At 49.0% G+C, this 23,344-nt stretch overlaps 1 protein-coding gene across 1 annotated transcript; it reads left to right on the plus strand.

The window, feature by feature from the left end:
* The first annotated feature begins 15,464 nt into the window (after positions 1 to 15,464).
* Positions 15,465 to 19,782, plus strand: UPK2 (uroplakin 2). Its single transcript, XM_010953445.3, has 5 exons — positions 15,465 to 17,582; positions 18,055 to 18,189; positions 18,413 to 18,551; positions 18,805 to 18,875; positions 19,277 to 19,782. Exons 1-5 carry the CDS (start codon positions 17,507 to 17,509, stop codon positions 19,411 to 19,413), a joined length of 558 nt encoding a protein of 185 aa, XP_010951747.1. The 5' UTR covers positions 15,465 to 17,506; the 3' UTR covers positions 19,414 to 19,782.
* Positions 19,783 to 23,344: the final 3,562 nt, after the last annotated feature.

Consider the following 23,344-nt stretch of genomic DNA (forward strand, 5'->3'; position numbering starts at 1 on the left):
GGAGGGCGGGGGCAGGGCGGGGGAAGAGAGCACGACCCCGGGGAGGGCAGGGCCTCTTTTGGGGCTGGGGGCCCAGGGGCCAGGTCCCTGGGGAGGGGGTTCCTGGCGCTGTCTCCCAGCAGTCTGCTTCCCCCTTCTCCTACTCTACCCCCTCCTCTCCCTCCCCCTCCCCCTCCCCGGCTCCAGTCTTGCAGATTGCGGGTAGACTTAACCCCTTGTGCGCCAGCCCAGAGGACACCGAGGTGGTGACGCCGAGAGGGAGGGAAGAAGGGAGGGACTCCTGACCCCACTCCCACCCACAGTTTAACACCTTGTGGCCCAGAACGCAATCTCGGAACTTGGGCTTGTCAGAGCCCTGGAGGGCTGCCTGGTACTCGAAGAGCGACACACAAAACCCGGCACCTGAGCGCTGTGTAATCCAGTCCGCTCTCCTACCAAATCTTAGCTGCCCTCCCCCGCCACCCCAATCCTCTGTGCTTCTCCCTCCACCCTTTGGCCACCCTCCAGCCACCACCCCCACTAGTTGTTGCAAAGGGCCCTGGCACACTGAAGGCTGCGGGGAACCCGGAAGTCTGGATTCTGTGGCTGTCTCGTCATTCTCTTCATCCCTCCTGGAAGGCCACGCGCAGGTGACCGCAGCCCGGGCCTCTCTTGCCTCCAGGGGGCTCCTTCACCCAATGGCGGGAGTAGCTACCCAACAGAGGCAGGGAATTCTAGCCTCCCCTAGCTCCAGCTGGGGCAAGGGCCTGAGTAGCCGGAAACCCTGACTTCACTTCCACCCTCGCCCCTCTCCTAGGCAGCACTTCCTCCACCATCAGATTTGCCCCCCAATTCGGCTGTGAATGACTCTGCTTGAGGGCTGTACCTCAGACTAGGCAGGAAGGGGTTAACGGAGCTCCCAGGCTCCCTGGGAGAACCAGGTGAGGCACCGCCCATCTCAGCCTTCAGGTGTGTGGGTGGGGATTTGGAGGGCCGCTGACCTCTGGGCTGCTTTTTTTTTTTTTTTTTGCCCCCTGGTGGCTAGATCTGGTTTAGCAGTCTCTGGCAAACCAGACTAGCTGAGGTAGGGATTGGTGGAAGGACTTTGGAGACAGCTAGCATACTCCTTCTGCAAGAATCGCACCTTCAGAGAGAAAGAGAATCCTCTGGGGAGGCTGGTGGAACGAGGGAGCTTCCCACAATCCCTGCCATGCCATCCCCACTCGGCAAGATACCTCAGCCATTTCCAGATCTTCACCCTAGGAATTATACTTTGCGTCCCAGGTGCCCAGATATCTGGAGGAGGGCAGGAAAAGATAGGCAATGTAGGCCCTCTCCTGCCAGTGTCTCAACCCAATGGAGGTGGTCAATAAAAGGAAGTTAGCCCTCACCTTCTCTTTTTTCTCTGCCCAGGGATTCCCATTCCCTCCAGATCAAGCAGCAAATTCAAACTTCTATTCTAGGCAGGCTTCAAGCACTCCTACCACCTACCCTGTCCCCATCAGCTTCCCTCCCCTCTAGCCAAGCTGCCTTCTGGGTTTCTCCCCCAGTAAAGGGGCCTCTTGAGGGATCTAGGTGCTCACAACCACTTCCTCTCATCCCTCTCATCCCCCTCTCATCCCAGGCAGGGCTGAGACCCTTCCTCCACTGTAACCTTGAAGCCCTCCCAGGTTAGGGAAGGCCATGACCTTCAAGGGTTCCTTTCTTCTGTTTTTCCCAGTTGCCTCACTTCCTTCCCTCTCCCCATTCCTTTTTTTTTTTTTTAAACTATTTTTTTTTATTTATTTATTTATTTATTTTTTGGTGGGGGGAGGTAATTAGGTTAATGTATTTTGGAAGGAGTTACTGGGGATTGAACCCAGGACCTTGTGTATGCTAAACACACGCTCTACCACTTGAGCTATACCCTTCCTCCCTTCTCATTCCTTTTATCCTCTATCCAAGGCTTCCTTTCCCATAAGCAGTTCACCTAACCAGCAACATATATTCCTGTCCTCCTTGGAGGCTATGACACCTGACTCCTCCAGGAATCCTGCTCTGATCAACCTCATCTACTTATTCATTCAAAAAAATATCTATTAAGGACCTACCATGTGCCAGACACTGGATCAGACAACAGGTAGATGCTGGTAAATGAGACAGATGTGATTCTTGACCTCACAGAGCTTACAGTCTAGTTGGGGACAGAGAAGTGAATAGGTGATTTCCATTCAGGGTCATGAAGGCTTGGGAAGAACTTTGGAGAGACACTTATCCCGGACTTGGGAGTCTGGGAAATTTTCCTGCAGGGAGCAACATCTGAGCTGAGACTTGTTACAACCTAAGGTGTGGTTCTGTCCAGGCAGACAGCACATCTCTCTGGAGGTCTAAGGATAGAGCAGGATCCCAAGCTGGGGATCTCACTAGATGTTCTGAGATCTCTAAGGTTGCATTCCAAAATCATCCATTTCTAATAAGTTCTGCAAGTCCCAAAAGAAAGGAGACTGGCCTGAGAGTCAAGAGTATGTGACCTTGGCCTAGTCAGCCAGCCCTGTTTCTGGGCTTTTGTTTCTTCAAATGTAAAACAAGGGTGCTGGATAAGTTTATCGCCAGGCTCTTCTTTATCAGGAAGATAGCAACTTTCTAGCAGGTTTGGTGTGTTGAGAGAAAAACAATCACATAGCTCTGGTCAGCTTGGGGATGGAAGGCAGAGTCCATAAGCCTAGGAGAGGCTGTCATCCGGGAACATTTCATTCTTTTATTTGTTTGTTTTATGGGGCGGAGATATTTTTATTTATTTATATTTGAAGGAGGTACTGGGGATCGAACCCAAGACCTCATGCACGCTAAGCATGCGCTCTACCACTTGAGCTATACGCTCCCCTGGGAACATTTCATTCTTGCCACCAACTGAAGGCAGAATCCTTTCTGAGATTGTGCTGGGAGTGGCAAGTATTGGGGGACAGCACCCCCATGATGTATTAATGCTACTGCATTAATTTGCTCTTGTATGTAGTGCTATAGAGCTTTTATTTTGAAGAGATGGGATGTTCAGAGGTGAGGAAACTGAGGCACAAAGTGGAGAAACGACTGGCCTAGAAAATCACATGGCTGGTGAGTGATAGCTGGAAGAGGTGCCCAGGTCTCCTAATTCCCTGTCCAGACTCTTTCCACGACACCACTGCAGCTCTTGCTTCCAACTTTCCATTGGACTCCTTCCTCTGTCTGGCTCATTTCCCTGTGAGGCCATAAGATCTGCGAAGGCAGGCTTGGCCTCCTTATCTGGATGTCCCCCAGAGCCTGGTGCAGGGCTCGGAACAGAGGGAGGGGTGCTCAGAACCCCCAGTCTCCCAGCCCCTCCCTTTCCCCTCTCATCATGACCTTACTTACCTGCACATAGCTCTCTGGCTCAATCTAAAAAGGCATCTCTAGATTGTGGACAAAGCCTTGGGCCAGGCATATTCCTAGTCCCAGCCAGGCCTAAAACCTGCTCTGTGACTTTGAGTAAACTGATTAACTTCCCTGGGCCTCACTTTCTCCATCTGTCAAGACCTGTAACCAATTCTAACTCCTGGGGCATTTGTAACTTGAAATCCCAGATTAGGAAGTGTTTTTAAAAGCTGTAACTCTGCGGTAAGGGATAAACTTAACATTTCTGTCTTTTTGCAGGATGTTCTATCTGCAGGGACTGGATGCTCTATTTGCTGGGACCTACACCCTGACTCCATGCTGGGTCCTATGAAAGTTACAGGATATATAACTTGAATATATTCTGGGGTCCCACGGGCCAAATACCAAAAAAAATTTCAAAAAAGAATCCCAATTTTTACTTGTGTCTCTTGAAGTTGATCCAATTTTTTTGAAGTACAATTACAATGTGTCAATCTCTGGTGTACAGCACATGATCCAGTTGTTAACCTACAGCATGTCTTGTTCAAATTCCCTTTCCTCTTCTATTCTGCTATACCTTGCTACAGCCAAATCACTCTCTGCAAATCCTAAATCAGCCCTTCTCTCTGCCTCTCTCAGTCTCCTGTAGTCAACAGAGCTTTTCTGTCTCTCTTGGCCCGCTGTCTTTTTATTACGTGGATTGGCTTAGCCTCTCAGGTTTCATTCTTTTCCTTTTTCCTTCACCCATTACCCAGATTCTCCTAACACACAAGAAAGGGGCCTGTCTCCTGCCACTTATCTCTCACCTCCTGTTCTCTGGGTTCTGTATTACAAAAGCCCTGAAACTGAACAGGCTGTGACAAGACTTCCAACAACAGGTGACGGATAAAATTATCTTGGGGCTGAGGGAAGGGAGTGGGCAGAGGGAGGCTGAGAACAGTCAATGGTTAATAAGTTTTTATCCTGTAACAGATAATAAAGGCACCTGCCCTCAAGGAGCTTATAAAATGGGGACAATTAAAGAACAATAAAAGATGCTAAATCATTAAAAGATGTGGAGTTGATGCAACCAGTGCAGGTTGCATCCTCAGGTAGACCTGGTACAGAGCCAGGAAACTGACCTCAGGTACAGGGGAGCCCAGAGGGCTCAGTGAGAGGCACAGACAGAGCAAAAGCAGGAGGAGTCACAGATCTTGGTGTGAAGGGGTCTCAAAGACCAGCTACCTAGTTCCATTTCTTTCTGATGCTCAACTCCCTGCCAACATCACTGGCAGTGTAACAGCATCTTTTTGAACACCTCCAGGAATGAGGAGCTTACTACCTCCCAAGGCAGCCCATTCCATTTATGAACATCTATTTTTCCTTCCCTTGAGCTAAAGTCTACCTCCTAATGGTCTTTACTTATTAGTCCATGAACTACCTCCTAGTTCTTCACCTATTTGAGCTTTAATGACTCCAGACTCTTCTCCGCTTCTCTAGCCTAAGCACTCCCAGTTCACTAAATAGACACTATGCCCATGATGACATCTGGACAACTTAGAGTGAAGCAGGACTGTCAATCCTCTCCTTTATTCCAAAAACTCTTTCTATTAATATGGCTTAAAATTGGATTCACTTTGGCAACTACGTTTTCTTGATGAGTAAAACTGAACTTACTAAAACTCCTGATTCTGTTTTACCTGAGCTGCCTCTAAGACACATCTGGTCTGTGTGCGCTGCTGAGGTCTTACACAGACCACTGATCATTTCATCTTGTTAGGCTTTCCTATCATCCAATACGTGGAGATGATTTTTGGATCCTTATCCTATCTTTCAAAGTGTTCATTATCCCTCCAGGCTTACATCTGTGAAATGTGATACTATATTTTCATATATGCTATTAATAAAAATATTTAACAGCGGGGGAGGTATAGCTGAAGTGTAGAGCGCATGCTTGGCATGCATGAGGTCCTGGGTTCAATTCCCAGTACCTCCTCTAAAAAATAAATAACAAAACCTAAAAAAATATATATTTGCCAGGACAGAGATGAAGGCAAACCCTAAAGTACACAAGTCTTCTGGCTGATACCATGTCATATTGAGAAGTAGCAAGATACAAGCTTTTGTAAGTGGGATGGGGTCAGATCATAATGAATCTCAAAAGCTTAATGGAAGAATAAGAAAATCAGAAGGCTCAGAACCAGAATGTTTTTGAGTAGAAGAGTCACATGGAAGCAGGCCGGTGTAGCAACCAAACCAAACGATACGCTAACTGTGGAACCCCACAAATCCAAGTTCTACTGCTTATTAGCTGTAGAACTCGGACAAATTACTCTAACTGCTCCGAGCAGCAATTCCTTCTCCTGTAAAATGCGATAATACCTACTTTATAGATTATTGTGCAGATTAAGTGAAGTGACATATATGAAGAGCCTAACACATAATGGGTGCTCAGTAAATCAAGAAGCAAAAAAAAGAGGAAGAGAAGAAATTCATATTTAAGATGGGTTTGGAGGGGGAGGGTACAGTTCAGTGGTAGAGCCTGTGCTTAGCCTGCACGAGGTCCTGGGTTCGATCCCAAGTATCTCCATTGAAGTAAATAAACAAACAAACAAACAAACAAACCTAATCCCCCCAAAAAACAAACAAAATAATACATATACATGTAAAATAATAAGACGATTTTGGTTTCTAAGAGGAGAATACATTTCTAGGAGGCCCAAGTGAGAATGGGGCTAGAGTGAGATCCTCAAATGACTTGCTGGGCACTTAGTCTCAGGTGGTTTATATGAAAGGGCAAAGGGATAAAAGCAGATTCTCCTCTTCAAAGGAAGACTTTTTTTTCTTTTTCTTAATTTTATTTTTTTGGAGGGGGTACCTGGGTATTATTTTATTTTATTTTTTAATGGAGATACTGGGGATTAAACCCGGGACCTCGTGCATGCCAAGCATGCGCTCTTCCACTAAGCTATGTCCTCCCTGCTCCAAAGGAATCGATACCCCTTGGATTCTAGTTAGATATGGAGGGTGACAGAGAGAGAGAAGTCAGAGAGCACCAAGGTTTTTACACTGGGTAGTGACAGGGAGCTACTGCAAAGAGGCGTTTGGGGAAGACGAGTTCATGTTTAGAGCTGTTGAATTAGGCATAATCGTAGGACATCCCAGTGGTTATAACCAATGATGAGGTAGAGAGACTTGACTGAAACTTTGGAGAGAGGGAAGTCAGAGCCAAAATTAGCTATTTGGGATGCACCCTACACCAGGGGGAACTGTAGGCATGGAGCGAGGTCTCTGAGGGTGAGCTGAGAAGCAAACCAAGGACAGTGCCATGCAGGACACCCCCAGAGGCACGCTGATTCTAACTTGGGACTAGAGAAGAAACTGCCTGATCTTGCTTTCCCTCCCCACCATTCCCTGCCCCTGGTCGGAGTTGAATAGATGGAGGAGACCTCACATCCACCCTCGAATCACTGACCTCTGTCCAGAGCCCACTGGGGCCCAACCATGTCTCTTCAGGACTCTCTGCTTTATCACCCTGATATCAGGAAGGAATAGAAGTTCTTGTCCAGCCAACAGACTCTAGCTTTTTGCTACAATCATGGACTTGAGAAGGGAGAGATAAGAGGGAGGAAGGTGTAGGGAGAGGGGTTTGAACAGAAGCAGGCAGGGACAAGTGGAGAGCAGGAGAGAAACAGGTGCTGAGGGAGAAAGGTGAGCATCATGTGCCAGAGAAACGCAGACCAATGGAGGAGAAAAGAGACTGAAGGAAGGGGCAGGAAAAAAGATTTGCCGAGAAGCTGATGAAGTGCAACTGAGAAAACTGTTGCCATGGTGACAGGTCCAGAGGAGGGAGTAGGAATATAAATTGGATTATGAGTTGGGGGAGTGGGGAGGGGGGTTGCTCAAGACCCAGAGGCAGAGCCCCCACCCCAGGCCCTCCCCACCAGACCTCCACAAGGAACCCCTTTCCCAGAGGGCTCCCTGAGTCCACACCGAGAAGTGCAGTGAGGACAGGCGCATAGGAGGTCCTGGGGTTCTGGCACTCCCTCCCCTCCTCCCACCCTGGGTGAGACAGAGCTGTACCCCCACCCCAGTTCTACCTCTCCGCAGAGTCCCAAAGTGAAGAGAGGGGAGGGAACTTGGTTTTTTAAGCTCCTACTATGTGCCTACACTGTGCTGGGCACCTCATGCCTTGTGTCATTTAGTCCTCAGCACAGACCTCAGAGGTAGATTTATGGCCTCCATTTATAGGCAGGAAACTGAGATCAAAGCCCCAGGTTGGTAAGCAGCAGTCAGAGTGGGGTGCAGCCCTAGCCCCTCTGCTCCAAAGCCATTTCCTCTCCTCCTAGCCCTCTGCCTACTTTGCAGAGCCAGCGTCCCATTCCCCGGCTTCTCCTGTGCCGTTGGGACAAGACATCCTTGGGGCAGGTTGGGAACTGCTGGGGGCGGGGGAGTGGATGAGTTTGAGGCCCTCACTCTATTCTCAGAGATAAAGAGAGTTGGGAGACTTGAGCAAAAATGCCACAGCACCAGACTCTGGGCTAAGTGGGAGGCGCAGGGGTGCTGTGAGCTCAGCGCTGGTGGGGTGGGGAGGAGGGGCTGAGGTGGAGAGGACGGTGTGGGTGGGGGAAGCTCAGAGGCCGGCCTGTTTCCGGCAGCGATGCCGCAGAGAAACTCCAGTGTGGCCACGTGGAGAGCTGGGGAACCATCAGCTCTCAGTTTGCAAGTCCCTGAGCTGGTGAGCCAGAGTGACTGAGCGGTTAGGCAGTTGATTGCAGGTCCCTGCAAGTGAAGTGGCTGGAGTGGGGGGAAGAGGAGGAGGCCGCTTCCCTCCCCTTCCCTCGGGCTTCTATACAAATAACAGTTTTGCAAAGGGCATCATATCTGATGTGCATATCAAACAGGGCCTGGGGAGGTGGGAGAAGGCAGAGTTCAGGGCTGTGGCCTAGGCAGCTGTGCCAAGATTACCCCTCCCTACCGGGAGGATGAGGTAGGAGTCAAGAGGATTCTGGCCCCTTCCCATCATCCCTTGCTGTATAGGCTACCTTGAAACAGCTCCCCATTCTCTGGGGACTGGCTTGAGCCACACCCTAACCAGGAAGTCCGTGTGTGTGTGTGTGTGTGTGTGTGTGTGTGTGTGTGTGTGTGTGTAATGGCTGGACCCCAAGAAGGATGAAAGGTCACAGTTCTGTTGGGTCTCTTGTCACCCAGCTGGAGACCCCAGGTCCTTGCCCCTCCTCTGTAGAGAGGGCTCCAGGGGCTAGAGCTCCTTCCTCCTCAGGCCTGAAGGGAAGGCTGGTCCAGATCAGCTCACTTCTGTTGCTTCAGTTCACACCTCCCCCTCCACGTGCCACCAGTGTCCCAGGACGCCCCTCCTGACCCTCCTTCTCTGTTCCTATAGGCAAATCAGAAGGGGTCCCAGCCCAACCCAAGAGGGTGTAAGGAACCACAGGGGTGAGAAGAAAAGCCTCTCCCCTACCCTCCTCCTTCACACCTGCCCTCCCCCGACTGTCTGGTCTTCCAGCCCTCCACCAAACCCCAGCGCCAGCTTCACCCAGACCATCAGGCCTCCAGCACCCTCTTGCCCGGCCCAGTCCCTCTCGTTCCCTCGTTCCCCTAGTTTGCAGCAATCTCCCTGACTCCTACTTGCCAAATCCAAGGAGCACGCTTCATGTCTCTTCAGTTCCCTGCGGACCAGTTTGCTGGAGAACATGCCTCCTGGAGGTCTTCTTTGGGTACCTGGGAAACCACTCCCTCCCGGCTCTTCTTTTTTCTTTTAGGGAAGCTTCTTGGTCTCCTTCGCAGGCTTCTCTTTTCCTCTGCCCATAAGTGTTGGTGTTTCCTAGGCTCTGTCCTTGACCTTGTCTTCCTACTTGGCACGCACTTCTCTCCAAGGCTGCAGCTGTCACACCCGTGCAGACAACTTTCCTGACTGAGCTCGGGACCAGACATCCGACCACCTTTCACACACCTCTGCCTGGGTGTCCTCCAGGCACCCCAACTCAGCAAGTTCAACACTGATAGATCTCTACCCTCTTCTCGCAAATCTGCTCCTCCCACCCGCACCGCATCCCCAGCTAGTGGCAGTGCCATTGTCTATCCAGCTGCCCAGCCAGGACTTGGGAGGCGTCTTTAATTGTGCTCTCCTCCCCTCGCCACAGCCCTCCCAGCCAAACCATCACCCCCAAATCTCCTCTTCTATCATCTTTTGCCTAGAGCCTTATCTCAAGAGCATGTCAGAGACGTCTAAAATATATCTCCCAGCTGTTCACCCAACACAATCTCTGCATTGCAGCAGAAATCATCTTTATAAGATACAAATTTGATTATGACACTCTCTAGTTTAAAACCCTTCAAGGGCTTCCTTTTAGCCTTAGGATAAAAATTTAAATTGCTTAACGGGGCTTACAAAACTCTTCATCTTGTCCCAGCTGCTTCTCTGATGACTTTCCCAAATTCCACTCTAACCCTCCAATGGGCCCATCCTCTAAACCTGATAGCTCTCTCAGCCTAGAACAATTTTCCCTCACCACCCCTCCCCTGCCTTCACCTGGCTAACTCCTACTCAACTTTCAGGTCTCCGCTTATTCACCACTTCCTCCAGGAAGCCCTTTGGGACTACTCAAGCCTGTGTAAGTTGCCCCTTCTGTAAGGACCCTCTGACTTTAGTTTCCTTATTAATAAAATGAAAACAATAATAGCAGTACTCACATCACAGAGGTTGTCAGGATTAAGCATGAAAATATACATAAAGGATTTAGCCCAGTGCCTGGCCTGTGGTAAGCACTCAATAAATAATAGCTGTTATTATTACATCTTCTACTAAATTCCTGATGCAGTGAGTAGTGGCCTCTTCAGTATCTCCCACTGGACCATAATTTCAGGGAGAACAATGTCCTATTCACCCCTGAATGGCCAGCACTTAGCGCAGTGACTGGCGCAAAGGCATTTAATAAACACTTATGGAATAAATTAATTCGGGCCATCAGTACTTCTTGCATGGATTATCTCTCCTCCAGCCTAAGGAGAGGCTTAATTACCCCACAATCAAGCCTCCACCCACTCTTTCCGTAATACCTCTACAACCAGAATGAATTATGCTGCTTCCCTGCTCAACCCTGTCAGGGGCTTCTCTGGTCTGTGGAAACATGGTGGCCAGGCCTTTGCAGGGTGATTGCTCCTTCACTTCTGCACCCCTTCCCTTCCTTCCCTGCAAGCCTTCCCTCCCAGGGCTCTGCCCACTGGCTGCACAACCCTCCCGTCCCACCCCTAGTGCTACGTCCACAACCCTCCAGCCTCTTTGCCCTCAGCCTCAAGTACCCTTCCTCCTTGCTCACTTAGCAAAACACCTACTTCCCCTCTGGACACCATGGGTCCCAGATGACAACCTGGAGACCCTGAGGGCAAAACGGGCATCAAAGATATACCCTGTGTGGCTCACAAAGTGCATTTTCGTTACATATATTGGTTTAAAATTTGAAAATAAGAACAGTTTACCTAACAATTCAGATTTCTGGCTTCTCTTGAAAAAGCAAGGAGGTGTGGCCATACTCAGTCCCCTGTTTCACAAGGCAACTCTTCCAGAGCTGCGTAGGGGGGCCCAGTTAGTTAGTCGAAATTCCTGCCGCTACACTCTCTCCAGTTGGCCCCAGTTTCACCATTTCATTTTACTGCTTGTGTTATCTTTCTGGACCCTACAGACCCGGGTTGGCAGCTCCTACCGGCCTCACAACATTTTGATCCCATCCAGCTGCAGCAAGGACCTTGGCTTCCTCTGGTCAGGAGCCACCAAATGGCCTCCACTCCATGTCCTGCCACATCCATGCGCCCCTGCTCCTCCATCTCTCCCGCACCTTTGTTTGACCTTGACCTCACTGGACACCCCCCCCCCCCCGCAGGGCTGCTTCCTGTCACTCCTTTTCAAGTGAGCTCAACAAGAACTGCTCTCCTTCCCTTCACTCTGGCCGATACCCTCAACTTTCCACGCCCTGGAAACCCTAACCCTGAGTCAGTACAATCTAACAATGTTATCATTTCTACACTCTAGCTCTTGAGTAATTTGAAAAACTCCCGAAATGTCAGGGTCAGTGTGATGATTAATTGTATGTGTCAACCTGATTGGGCCATGGTGCCCAACTATTTGGTCAAACTGTTATTCTGGATATTTTTGTGATAGTGTTTCTTGGATGAGATTAACTTTTAAAAAGTGGGCTTTGAGTAAAGCAGATTACCCCATAATGAGGGTGGGTCTCATCCAATCAGTTGAAGGCTCTAACAGAACAGAGACCCACCTCCACCCTCTCCCTATGAGAAAGAAGGAATTCTGCCAGCAGACTGCCTTCGGACTCAAACTGCAACTCTTTTCCTGAGTCTCCAGCCTGCTGGCCTCCCCCTTTGGATTTCGGACTTGCCAAGCCTCCACAACGCATGAGCCAATTCCTTAAAATAAATCTGTCTCTATATACACATCCTGTTGGTTCTGTCTCTCTGGAGAACCCTGAGTAATGCGGTCCGAGCCCCTGAAGACCAGTGGTCCCCCAGCTCAGTGGGTCGTTCCCTCCAAACATAGCCTTCCTCGAGGCTCTTTGTAGCTGGGTCCTCCTCTCCCCACAACAGCTCTTTCAAACTCTCACCCTTCTTTCAGGCCCCAAACCCTTCTCCCCCGAGTTCCCTACTTCCCAAGAGAAAGCAGAGACATTCAGGAGGAAACTCGCTTAACTTCCTTTTCATCCCCCTGCTTTTCCCAGCCAACCCCCCAAAGTATAACATTTCTCTGCACAATTGCCCCCACTCTTTCTGCTGGAAAGTGTCATTCCTATGGCCAAAGGCTAATGCCTCCACCTCTGATCTGAACCCCATTGTCTCCCTCCTCCCAAAGCCTCCCCATCAGTTATACCCCCTCTCCTGTATCTTTGGATTTAAAAACAAAATAGATGAGCCTTTCTATACTCCAATCCCCTCCAGTTATCTGTCTCCTTCCCTTTCCAGCCAAGCTTCTTCAAAGAGCAGTCTGCACAGTTCTAACTCTACCTCCTCCCAGTTACCCCTGGACTCTTACAGTCTGGCTTTTGTCCACCTCCCTGCAGGAAGCTGCTCCAAAGGGCACACACACCCCTCAAGATGGTAAGCCCCACGGACATTTTTCAGTCCTCACCTTCAACCCTGACATTCATACCATTTGACACCTCCTTTTTGAAACGCTCCATCTACTCCCTCTTGGTTCTCTTCCAATGCCCATTCCTCCTTCATCAGCTCCTCTCCCTCCATCTGTCCTTTAGATGCTGCGTTTCCCAGTATCATGTCATTGGCTGTCTGGTCCTTCCCTTCCACCACTCTCTTCAAGGACTCTTTTCTACGTTCATGATTTTAACCATTGCCCACCTTCCCTCCCTTTATCCCAGACCTCTCCCCTGTGCTCCAGACTCATTTACCCAATTATGAAAGTGTTGTTTCACCTGTTTTCCCAAGATATTTGTATTATTATCTATTTATAACAACTTATCTGCAAAATTAGTAGCTTAAAAAACATTTATTCTGAGAAGCAGGGATCTGGGAAAGACTTAGCTGTGTGTCTCATGGATTTGCAGTGAAGTTACCAGCTTGGGCCACAGTCATCAGAAGGACTGACTGGGGCTGGAGGATCTGCTTCCAAGCTCGCTCATTCACATGGCTTTTGGTTGGAGGCCTCAGTTCTTCAATGGATCTTGGCAGGAGGCCTCAGTCCCTTGCCATGTGGACCTCACCATCGAGGTGCTCCCAAGTCCTCCAGGGCAAGCAATCCATGAGAACAAGGAGGAAGATGCAATGCCTGTTAGGACCTAGCCTCCGAAGTGACCTACCATCACTTCTGCTCTATTCTACAGAGCAACCCTGACACAATGTACCAATGCATTACCTGTTGTCAATCCATTCTCCACACTGTTTCCAGAATGACCTTTACACAAGCAAAACTCCTCAAAGGCTTTCTGTCTTCTTCAGCATAAAAACCAAGCTCCTAAGCATGGCATATAAAGCCACTGCTGACCCACCCAGTGGCTGGAGCTCGCTCCAGGTTCAACCTTGAATACGTCTTCCTAGCCAAGATGTATTGTTCACAGAAGGTGTCAGGATAACTCACATCCCTGAGCCTTTTCATGTGCTCTTCCCTCTTTTTGGAATACCCCCTCCACCTAGGAAGGCTAACCTCAGTTCCTTCTCCAAAATTCAGCAACTTGAGAGCAGGAATTGCGTCTTGTCATCTCTGTAGCTCACCACTTAGCATGGTAGCCATGGTAGAATAATTGTTCCACAAGTATTTACTGAATGAATAAATGAGTGAGCAAGCGGTCCCGGCATGCCCCATACCCCGGTGGCATGTGTGGTATACAAGGAACAGCTGGTCCACATCTCAGTCACTTTTCCCCCTCAGAATCCCTTTCCTGCCCAACCATCTCCCTTCGCATCAATGATACAGTTGGAAAAACAAATTCTGAATTCTATCCCACTTCATTCCTTGCTAGCTCTGCAATCTTGGGAAAGTTATTTATTGCCGCTGAGCCTCTAGACTTCATCTGCACTAAGGGTTAATAAAAAGGAGAGGATAAGATGAATTACTTAAATTAATATTTATTGAACCAGATACTGTGCTAGGCACTCTTAAATAAATTAGCTTGAGTGATAGTATCCAGGTGAGACAGATTTTATACCCTTTCTGCAGAAGAGGAAACTGCAGCTCAGAGTAGTGAGGTAGATAAGTTGGCCAAGGTCAAAACAGTGGAAGAAGATTTGGGGCAAGTGGTTGTATCATAGGCAACATTCCAAAAAAATAAAGAAGCATCCGGTTGTGTTTCAACACTGAACAACTGAGATTTTCTTATTCTCACAGCCTTTTCCAGCCTCATATCTTAAGGACAGATTTCCCATCGGACCAACATTTGGCAAACACTGCATCTCACCTCTCAGTCCAAGTCCTCAGGGCTGCCCCAGCTGGCTCCTACAGATTCTGAATGTGATCTCCACATTCCTTCTGTACCTTTATTTTATTTTATTTTAAATTTTATTTATTTTTTTACTATTTTTTTGATGGGGATTGAACCCAGGACCTCATGCATGCTAAGCATGTGCTCTACCACTGAACTATACCCTCCCCCCATGCACCTTTATTTTAAAGCATTTTTATATCTGTTATATCTTGCTAGATAAATGGGAAGGAATGAGTCTTCCCATTTTATAGGTGAGAAAATTGAGGTTCAAAGGAACTCACCTAAAGTCACACAGTATCACTCATCAACAGGAGGACAACAGTCCCCATCAGAGGTTGACATGCCCACGGAGTCAAGTGGACATTTCTTCTCACTGATGGGGAAGCAGAAGAGTGGCCTGTTGTGGAAGGAGAACCATCGGTGTATCAGACACACCTGGGTTCTGATCTGAGCAACTGGTTGCAATCTGGTTGCAAACTACCATAGTTCAATTAAAAACAAAAAAGAAACAAAGAAAGAAAAGAAAAAAGTAGCATAGTTTAGAAAGAGTAGGTCTGTTTTAGGAGCTAATCTTTGGGGCAGAATAGAGAGTTCAGGAGCTCCTTGAGGGCAGAAACTCATCCTACCTTTATATCTCTGGTGCCTAGCACAGTTCCAGGGACATACCTGTTATTTAATAAATATTTGTTGACTTGACTAGGGGATTTGGAAGGAAGGAGGCAGGGGAGGGAACTTGAGTGAGTAAAGAATCGAGAATCCAAGGGGGAGACAGCCTAGAAAGAGTGGGTCCAAGAAACAGACTCCAGGCATTTGTGGCCCTAGTTCCCTTACTCCAAGCCATGAGGAAATCCTCCAGAGGAACAGGGTGCTGTGGCTTTAAATGACTTCAGCGTTGTCAATGAATCTGCTCTGCTAAAAGAGTTATCCTCTTGCTCCTGTGCTTGTCCTCCCCCTCCTCTCAGCTCCCCAAACCCTTCTCAGCCGCTGTGATGGGATAATTAGATGCGAGAGCTCAGCACAGATGATGCTCCAGTTGCTTAGCAACTAATGGTTTCCATGGAGACCGCAAAGCACAGCCTCCAGAGCAGCCAGTGAGCAGCTCGGCAGGGCAGGGAGAAGACGCAACTCTCAGCTCCTCCAGAAACCTAGGGAGGGCCAGGGGTGGGGAAGGAGGGGGGACTGGAGGGAGAAAGGAGGACTTAAAGGCACAGGCCCCTCTTATCCTTTTAAAATCTGGTAAGAGCTCTGCCCTCCCTTACCCTACTCTGTCCCACTGATAATTTCAGATGGGGATGGGAGCTTAGGAGTGGACCTAATACAACCCACCCTGTAATAAACTCAGCCTCTTCTCCTTTCTGCTCCTGGTGTGTGACTGAAATGGGAAGAGAGATCTCCCAAGCCCAAGTGTAAACATCCTCCTAGGTTGGTGGGGATTGAAGAGTACTAAGATCCTTTACCCCTGGAATTCCACCATTTAGTCTGTTTCCTTTCTCCAAAGTTCTCAATGTGCAAAAGCTCCCCTTTCATTTGTAGAAGGATGATAAGATCTGATCTAAAAGGGAATAAAAGCCAAGGTGCAGGAATTCAATTCTTCACCCAAAGGCAGCCTGTCCTGGGAGACTGGGGAAAAACACCTGCCCGATCTGCCTTAGAGGATTCAGTGTGTGTGTGGTGGGGCGAGGGGTGGAGGGGTACACAATACAGAGCATCTGGCAACTCAAAGTGTGGGCCTCCCAGACTAACATCTATCAACTTTACCTGGAAGCTCGTTAGAAATGCAGAATTTCAGGCTTCACCTCAGACCCACTGAATCAGAAACTGCATTTTAACAAGATCCCTGGTGATTCATAGGCACGTGAAATTTGGAGACGCGCTGGTCTGAGACCCTCCTACTCTCTGCTTGGGTCCATGACTTCTATTTATTGTCACCACCTGCTCGCACCCCAGGCTTTGAGACTACCCTTCCCACCATGGGGTAAGAACACAACCCCACTAGCCCCTCACTTCTCTACCAGGACCCTGGCCCTCCTCCGGGACTGGGGAAGCTAGAGTGGTCCATGGAGCAGAAAGACACACATAAGACTCTCTGTAGAGGGCTGCGACCTCTCCTGACAAAGTATTCCACTTTCCACAAGTGGCTGTACCTCTCTGAGTCTCAGTTTCCACAGCTACAAAAGGAAGCCGGTAACATCTACAGCCCAGGAGGGCTGAGGGTGAGTGTGTGCAGCGGGCCAGCAAAGCCAGTGCCGGGGACCCCGGGTGGGTGATCTCGCCTCATCCCTTCTCTCCTCCTTCACGTCTTGAACTGAGCACAGGGGCGGGGGTGCTGGCAGAGACATGGTGTCTCTTTCGTTTTCTCCTACCAGTCTCTTCCTCTTCCTTTTTTTAAAACTTTTTTTTTCCCTTTCCCCTCCATTTTCTTTCTTTTTTCTTCCTCTTCTTTATTCTCAAACAGTTCAACAAAGGTTGCTGACCAAAGCTGACTGTGCCCACCCCCCGCCCCACTGGACAGGTCACTGCCCACTTCTCCAGTCTCTCTGGAAGTCTTCCCCGACATCCTTGGCTCCACTCTCCAGAGGAATCTGAAGCCCTGTGCACTTCTAGGAGAGGCACTGACACCAACACCTCTTGGCCTCTCCCAGAGCGTGGTGCAAGGGCCTCAGGGGACACCAAGCATTGGAACCCTTGGCTAAGCTGCCCTCACCCACTACCACCAATTTCTCTCAGTTTCTCTCCTGTTCTTTCCCTGCCAAGATGCTTTCAGGAGCCCCTCAGGGCTACTCTCTGTTTCTTGCACACCAGGGCAACCTCAGAACTTGCCTTCTGAGGAGCAGCCCCACCACCGAGGGGGAGTGGTCCTCTACAGGCCAGGCTCCAGGCGCACGTGCAGGCAGGAACACTCACGCCCTCACACGTGGGTGTCCCAGAAGGAGGGGGCATTTCTACTCCCCACCTTAGTTACCCTGCCCCTTCACAGCTGACTAAGCCACCAACATCCAGTCAGGGTCTCACCCTATTCCTGGCCTGAAGGCCAGCTCCCCATCCTGAAAAACCTGTCTGGGGGCCTCCCCTGAGGCTATAGGGCCCAGGGGGCAGGTTGGACAGGATTCCCCTCTAGCCCCTCCCACCCCCAGGACAAAATCAGACACCCCCAGGGCAGGGCCTCACTTGTCTCAGGAAGCCAGCCTGCCAGCACCCGCCCGAGCTCCAGCCCAGCTATGGCATCCCCGCTGCCTGTCCGGACCTTGTCCTTGATTCTGATACTGCTGGCTGTCCTGGCCCCTGGGGCTGCAGGTCTCTGCCACCTCTGGCTGGGGTGGGGAGGATCTGGGATCAGGGGGTGGGTAGCCGGGACAGGAGGCACTGTGCCTCCAAGGTTCTCAAAGAGGAGCGGGTCTAGCCAGTTGGGGGTGGGGGACTGATGATGGCAGTGAGCAGGCATCAGTCCCTGGGCCCAGGGCACATCCAGGTCCCCTTCCAGACCCAGGAGGCAGGGAGGTGTGGCGAAGGGTCCAAGGCTTTGGATAGGGATGGCACTGGGCGCTGCCGCTCCTGGCATCCAGGGTCTGGCGGCTTGGTGGAGAATCCAGCTTCTGCAGCCCAAGCCTGCCACCTGGTGGTCAGATAGGCAAAGACCTGTATTCTGCAAACCGACTGCAGAGTAGAAGGGACTTTTCATCCTTAGAAAGGGCCCCCCAGGGCTTGGGGCAGATTCAACGGGGGGACGAGGAATAATCCTCCCCTGAACTCCCTCCTGGCCCTCCAGGCAACTTCAACATCTCAAGCCTCTCTGGTCTGCTGTCCCCGGAGCTGACAGAGAGCCTGCTAGTTGCCTTGCCCCCCTGTCACCTCACAGGAGGCAACGCCACACTGATGGTCCGGAGAGCAAATGACAGCAAAGGTCTGCTACCCACTCCCAGGCATCCCCAAGTCCCCAGAGACCCCTCCCCAAGCATCCCGGCATCTCTTCTCCAGCTCATGCCTTCCTATCGACCCCCCTCTCAGGCCATCCACACTCAGGCCATCCACACAGTCTTTAGAGTGTGGATGGCCTGAGAGGGGGGTCGACGCCTTGGGGCGTCCAGAAACTCGACCCTGCCTTTCACCCCCAATTTTCTTCCCAGTGGTGAAATCTAGCTTTGTGGTGCCTCCATGCCGCGGACGCAGGGAGCTGGTGAGCGTGGTGGACAGTGGGGCTGGTTTCACTGTCACCAGGCTAAGTGCATACCAGGTGACAAACCTCGTGCCAGGAACCAAATACTAGTAAGTACCAGATCCAGGCCTGGGGTACATGGGAGAGGCTCCTGGGAGAGAAGCTGGGTCCTGACTTTGGTGGTGATGGTGGTGGGATGTGGTCAGCATGGGGGAGAGAACTGGGGGCACAGCTAATGGGGTCAAGAATGAGCCTTTCTTGGGGAGGTGTGGCTGTGAAGGGGGAGGCCTGGGCTATGTCTTTCCCCAAGTCCCAGATACTCACTGTGGATTCTCTCCTCTCTCCCAAACCTCATGACAAAAGCATTTCCTACCTAGTGATCAAGGGGGCATCCACTGAGTCCAGTAGAGAGATCCCGATGTCCACGCTTCCTCGTAAGTAACATCTCAGGCCCCAAAGACTTCCCCGGTCCCTGCGCCCCATCTCAGGGCCCCCTCCCCGTGCTCCCTTAGCTTCTTTGCTCACCTCCATCCTCACTCTGAGCTCTTGGCCATTTTAAGTGGCTGTTGACTCACCTGTCTGCACTGCTAAACTTTGTGGGTAGTGATTGTGTCTGACTAATTTCTGTATCCTCAGTGCCTGACAGAGGAGATGCTTCATAAATGTTTATTTGACGGATGTCTGGATCCCTCTGATGATTAGTTGGTTTGTTGGATAAATGAATGGATGAAGGGATGGCTGATTGGATGAATGGATGAGGGGCTAGGCTGAGAGCCTCAGGTGGGATGGGGGCCCCTCCTGCCCACAAAGGCCTCCCCGCTCTCTCTTCTAACAGGAAGGAAGGCGGAATCAATTGGGCTGGGAATGGCCCGGACAGGGGGCATGGTGGTCATCACCGTGCTGCTCTCTGTCGCCATGTTCCTGCTGGTGCTGGGCTTCATCATCGCCCTGGCACTGGGCGCCCGGAAGTGAGGAGGGCTGCCCTGGGCAGTGGGCTCTTCCAGGAAATCCAAGGCACCGTCCATTTCCCCAGCCTAGGGCTCTGCTGTTGCTCCTGCCTCCTCTCGTGAAAAGACTGCCTGCCCCCAGGCCACGGTCACCAGGCTCTGGCTCCTTCAGTGTCTTCACGTCCCCCTCAACCCAGCCCCTGCCCCCATTCCACTACAGCCCTTTCTTCCCTCTGTCCCTCCCCTTGCCCTCTAAGGCCTCACTTTGGCCCAGAACTCATTTTTCCCCTACCCCACTCCTGTCAGAATTGGTTTTCCTCCCATTTTGCCTCTTTAACCATCCCCCTCAACAAGAATTCACCCCGGTGAACTTCGTCCCTACAATAAAGTCTGATGCCGAGTTGCTGTGTGTTTCTCTTCCGTGGGCTCCACGTTGAGGTGAACTTAGAGAATCTATGTCCAGGCTACAGAGGCTTCCAGTACCCTCTCTGCCCCAGAACCCCAGGGTTGCTTTTCTTGGGAGGTAGGAAGGGGCCGCACAAGGTAAGAATCCAGGACTCAGAGTTCCCAGACCCACTCGTGGGTGGTGGGTTTTGCACCCTCTACAGCAGGCCACCCAACCAGGGGCTGGAGGGGAGGGGATGGTGGTGAGGCCGAGGCTGGTACAGCACATGGGGCCCGAGGCCTGAGGGCCTTTGTTGTGGCGTGGGGGCTGGCAGAGCAAGGGGCAGTGCTGGGGGAAAGATAGGCTCTGACCAGGAAAAGACAGAGGGCCACCAAGGTGAGACACAAGGAGATGGCGCGGGGGGCTCTCAGAGGAGACAGCAGAGGTGGAAGAACCCTGGGCCAGGGGGACAAGAGTGCTGCAGTGGGATAACTGAGGGAAAAGAGTACGAGTGGTCACCCTCGTTCACTTGTGTCCTCTCCAATATATACTCCTTCTAAGGATCCGTGATCTTTGCCTTGCTCTTAGGGAAAAGACCAAAATCTCTGAGGTGACCTTCAAGGCCAGCCCTGGGTCTCTCCCCTAAGTGTCCCTCAGCTCTCACCATGTTCCTTCTAATGTCCCGTGTTCCCTCTTGCCTCGGGGCCTTTGCACAGACCATTCCTTAAGCCCAGCCTACTCTTATGACTGCCCCTGCCCCTACTCCACTCTGCATAGCTAACCCAGCATCTCCAGGGAAGACTTCTCGGCCTCCATCCCCCAATTAGGCTGGGTTCTTCTATCCTGTCTTCCACAGCATTACTGTTATTTAGTATTATGTTTATGTGATTATTCAATTGCCTTCCCAACCAGACTGATCCCTGAGAGCAGCCACTTTGCTCCACAGAACCTACAGTACCTTTGCAGTACCTGGGACACAGTAGATACTCAATAAATATTATTGAATAAGTGAACGAACCAATTAATAAGCCCCTGAAGAGAAAGAGGAGGCTAGGAAAGGGCCAAAAATTCTGCAAAAACAATAAAAAATGACACAGAGTTAGAAGATGTTAGAACAGTGGTCTTAATGACCCCTTTCTAGAGTAACCCAGGAGCTCGGAAGAGGGAGGCAATGGAAGAGAAAAATAGTATGTATTCATTCCATGACACTGAGCATTTATTATGTGCCAGGTGCTACCAGAGGTGCCAGGTCTAAACTGTGAAAAGACATTGTTCCTCCTTCATGGAATCTATATGGAATTTAGTGGAAGAGACAGACTCCTCAAACTGTGAACAAGTAAATGAATTAAGTAAAACTGTGACCAGTGCTATGATAAGATGAGAGGAGGTGAACACTGGGAACCTCCTTAGTTTAGGTGGACCTTCTGAGCTGAGGCCTGGAGTCAGGAGAGCGGGTCGGGGAGAGGGGAGAGCGTGCCTTTTACAGAATGGTTCAGGCCATGCTTCCCACCCTAACTGCAACAGCCAAGGGAGATTTGGTGCCCAGACTTCTTGTGTCGTGGGAAGAGCATGAGATTGGGAGCCCAAAGGTGCTGTACATCAGAATCACTTAGGGGGCTTATAAAAATCCCAGCACCCAGGCCCCCCACACACCAGAGCCAATGAGCTGGGGGTGGGAACCAGGTATTACTATTTGTTGAAGATCCCCAGGGGATTCTAATGTGTAGCAAAGTTTGCAAATTACTGATAAAAACACTTTTTTAAATTGTGGTAAAATAAGCTATTTTAACCCCTATAACAATAACTAAAAATTACATGTTAGTTTTTAATAGCATGAAATTTATCATTTTAACCATTTTAAGTGTATAACTCAATGGCATTAAGTACATTCACATTGTTGTACAAAGACCACCACTATCTATCTTTAGAACTTCATCCCACTCAGAAATTCTGCCTGTTTCTATTTTTGTTTTAAGTGGCAGTTTCTTTTTATTTATTTTGGGGAGGGGGCAGGTAACTAGGCTTATGTATGTATGTATGTATGTATGTATGTATGTATGTATGTAATGGAAGTACTGGGGATTGAACCCCGGACCTCGTGCTCTACCACTGAACTATACCTTCCCCCTCCCAAAACAGAAATTCTGTACCCATTAGATAATAACTCCCCATTCCCTCCTCCCCAACCCTTGGTATCCACCATTCTACTTTCTGTCTCTATAAATCTGACTATTCTAGGTATCTTATACAAGTGGAATTGTATAAAATTTGTCTTTTTGTGTCTGGCTTATTTCACTTAGTGTCATATTTTCAAGGTGCATCCATGTTGTAGCATGTATCGGAATTTTATTCTTTTTTAAGGCTAAATAATAATATTCCATTGTATGTATATACCACATTTTGTTTATCCATTCACCCACTGATGGGCATTTGGGTTTTTTTCTGCTTTTTATATATTGTGGATAAGGCTGTTTTGAACATGGATATAAAAATATCTGTTCAAATCTCTGATTTCAATTCTTTGGGGTATATACCCAGAAGTGGGATAGCTAGATCATATGGTAATTCTACATTTAATTTTTTGTGGGACTGCACCATTTTATGTCCCCAACTGCAGTTCACAAGGATTCTAATTTCTCCACATCCTAGTCAACACTTGTTATTTTCTGGGTTTTTTTTAATGACTGATTTTTTTTTTTTTTTTTTTTGGTGGAGGGAGGTAATTAGGTTTATTTATTTATTTTTAAAGGAGGTACTGGGGATTGAACCCAGGACCTTGTGCATGCTAAGCACGCACTCTACCACTTGAGCTATACCCCCCTTATTTTCTGTGTTTTGTTTGTTTATTTCTATAATAGCCATTCCAATGGACATGAAGTAGTATCTCATCGTGGTTTTGATTGCATTTCTCTAATGTTAATGATATAAAAGCACATTTTTTTTCATGTGGTTTTGGACATTTGTATTTCTTCTCTGGAGAAACATCTATTTAAGTCCTTTGCCCATTTTTAAATTGGGTTGTTTGGTTTTTTTGATGAGCTATTGAAGTTCTTTATATATTCTGGATGTTGACCCCTTATCAGATATATGATTTACATGACATAAACATTCTTCAATGACACACTAATTTGAAAAGAGTAGATGCATTACAATAATTTTTTATGAAACATAAGGGAAAAGACTGGAAGAATATACATCAGAATGCAGTCAATTATCATCTCTGGTTGATACCAAGAATGATTTTTGTTTTACTGGTTTTTTCCTTTGTGCTTTCTATACTTCCAAGTCTTCTGCATCAAACATGTATTATTTTTATAACTTAGGAAATTACATTAAATTTATTATTGTTGAAGGGGGAGGGAATAGCTCAGTGGCAGAGCACATGCTTAGCATGCACAAGGCCCTAGGTTCAATCCCCAACACCTCTATTAAATAAACAAACAAATAAATAAACCTAAAGAAAAGTTATTATAATTATTGGTATTAAAGGTAGAGTCCTAGTAAACTTTTTAAAAGGGGGCTATTGTTTTCACCATAGTTAAAACAACATTTATTGAGGGTCTCTTATGCA

Source organism: Camelus bactrianus, chromosome 33 (genome assembly GCF_048773025.1).
Source record: "Camelus bactrianus isolate YW-2024 breed Bactrian camel chromosome 33, ASM4877302v1, whole genome shotgun sequence".
Taxonomy (NCBI): Eukaryota; Metazoa; Chordata; class Mammalia; order Artiodactyla; family Camelidae; genus Camelus; species Camelus bactrianus.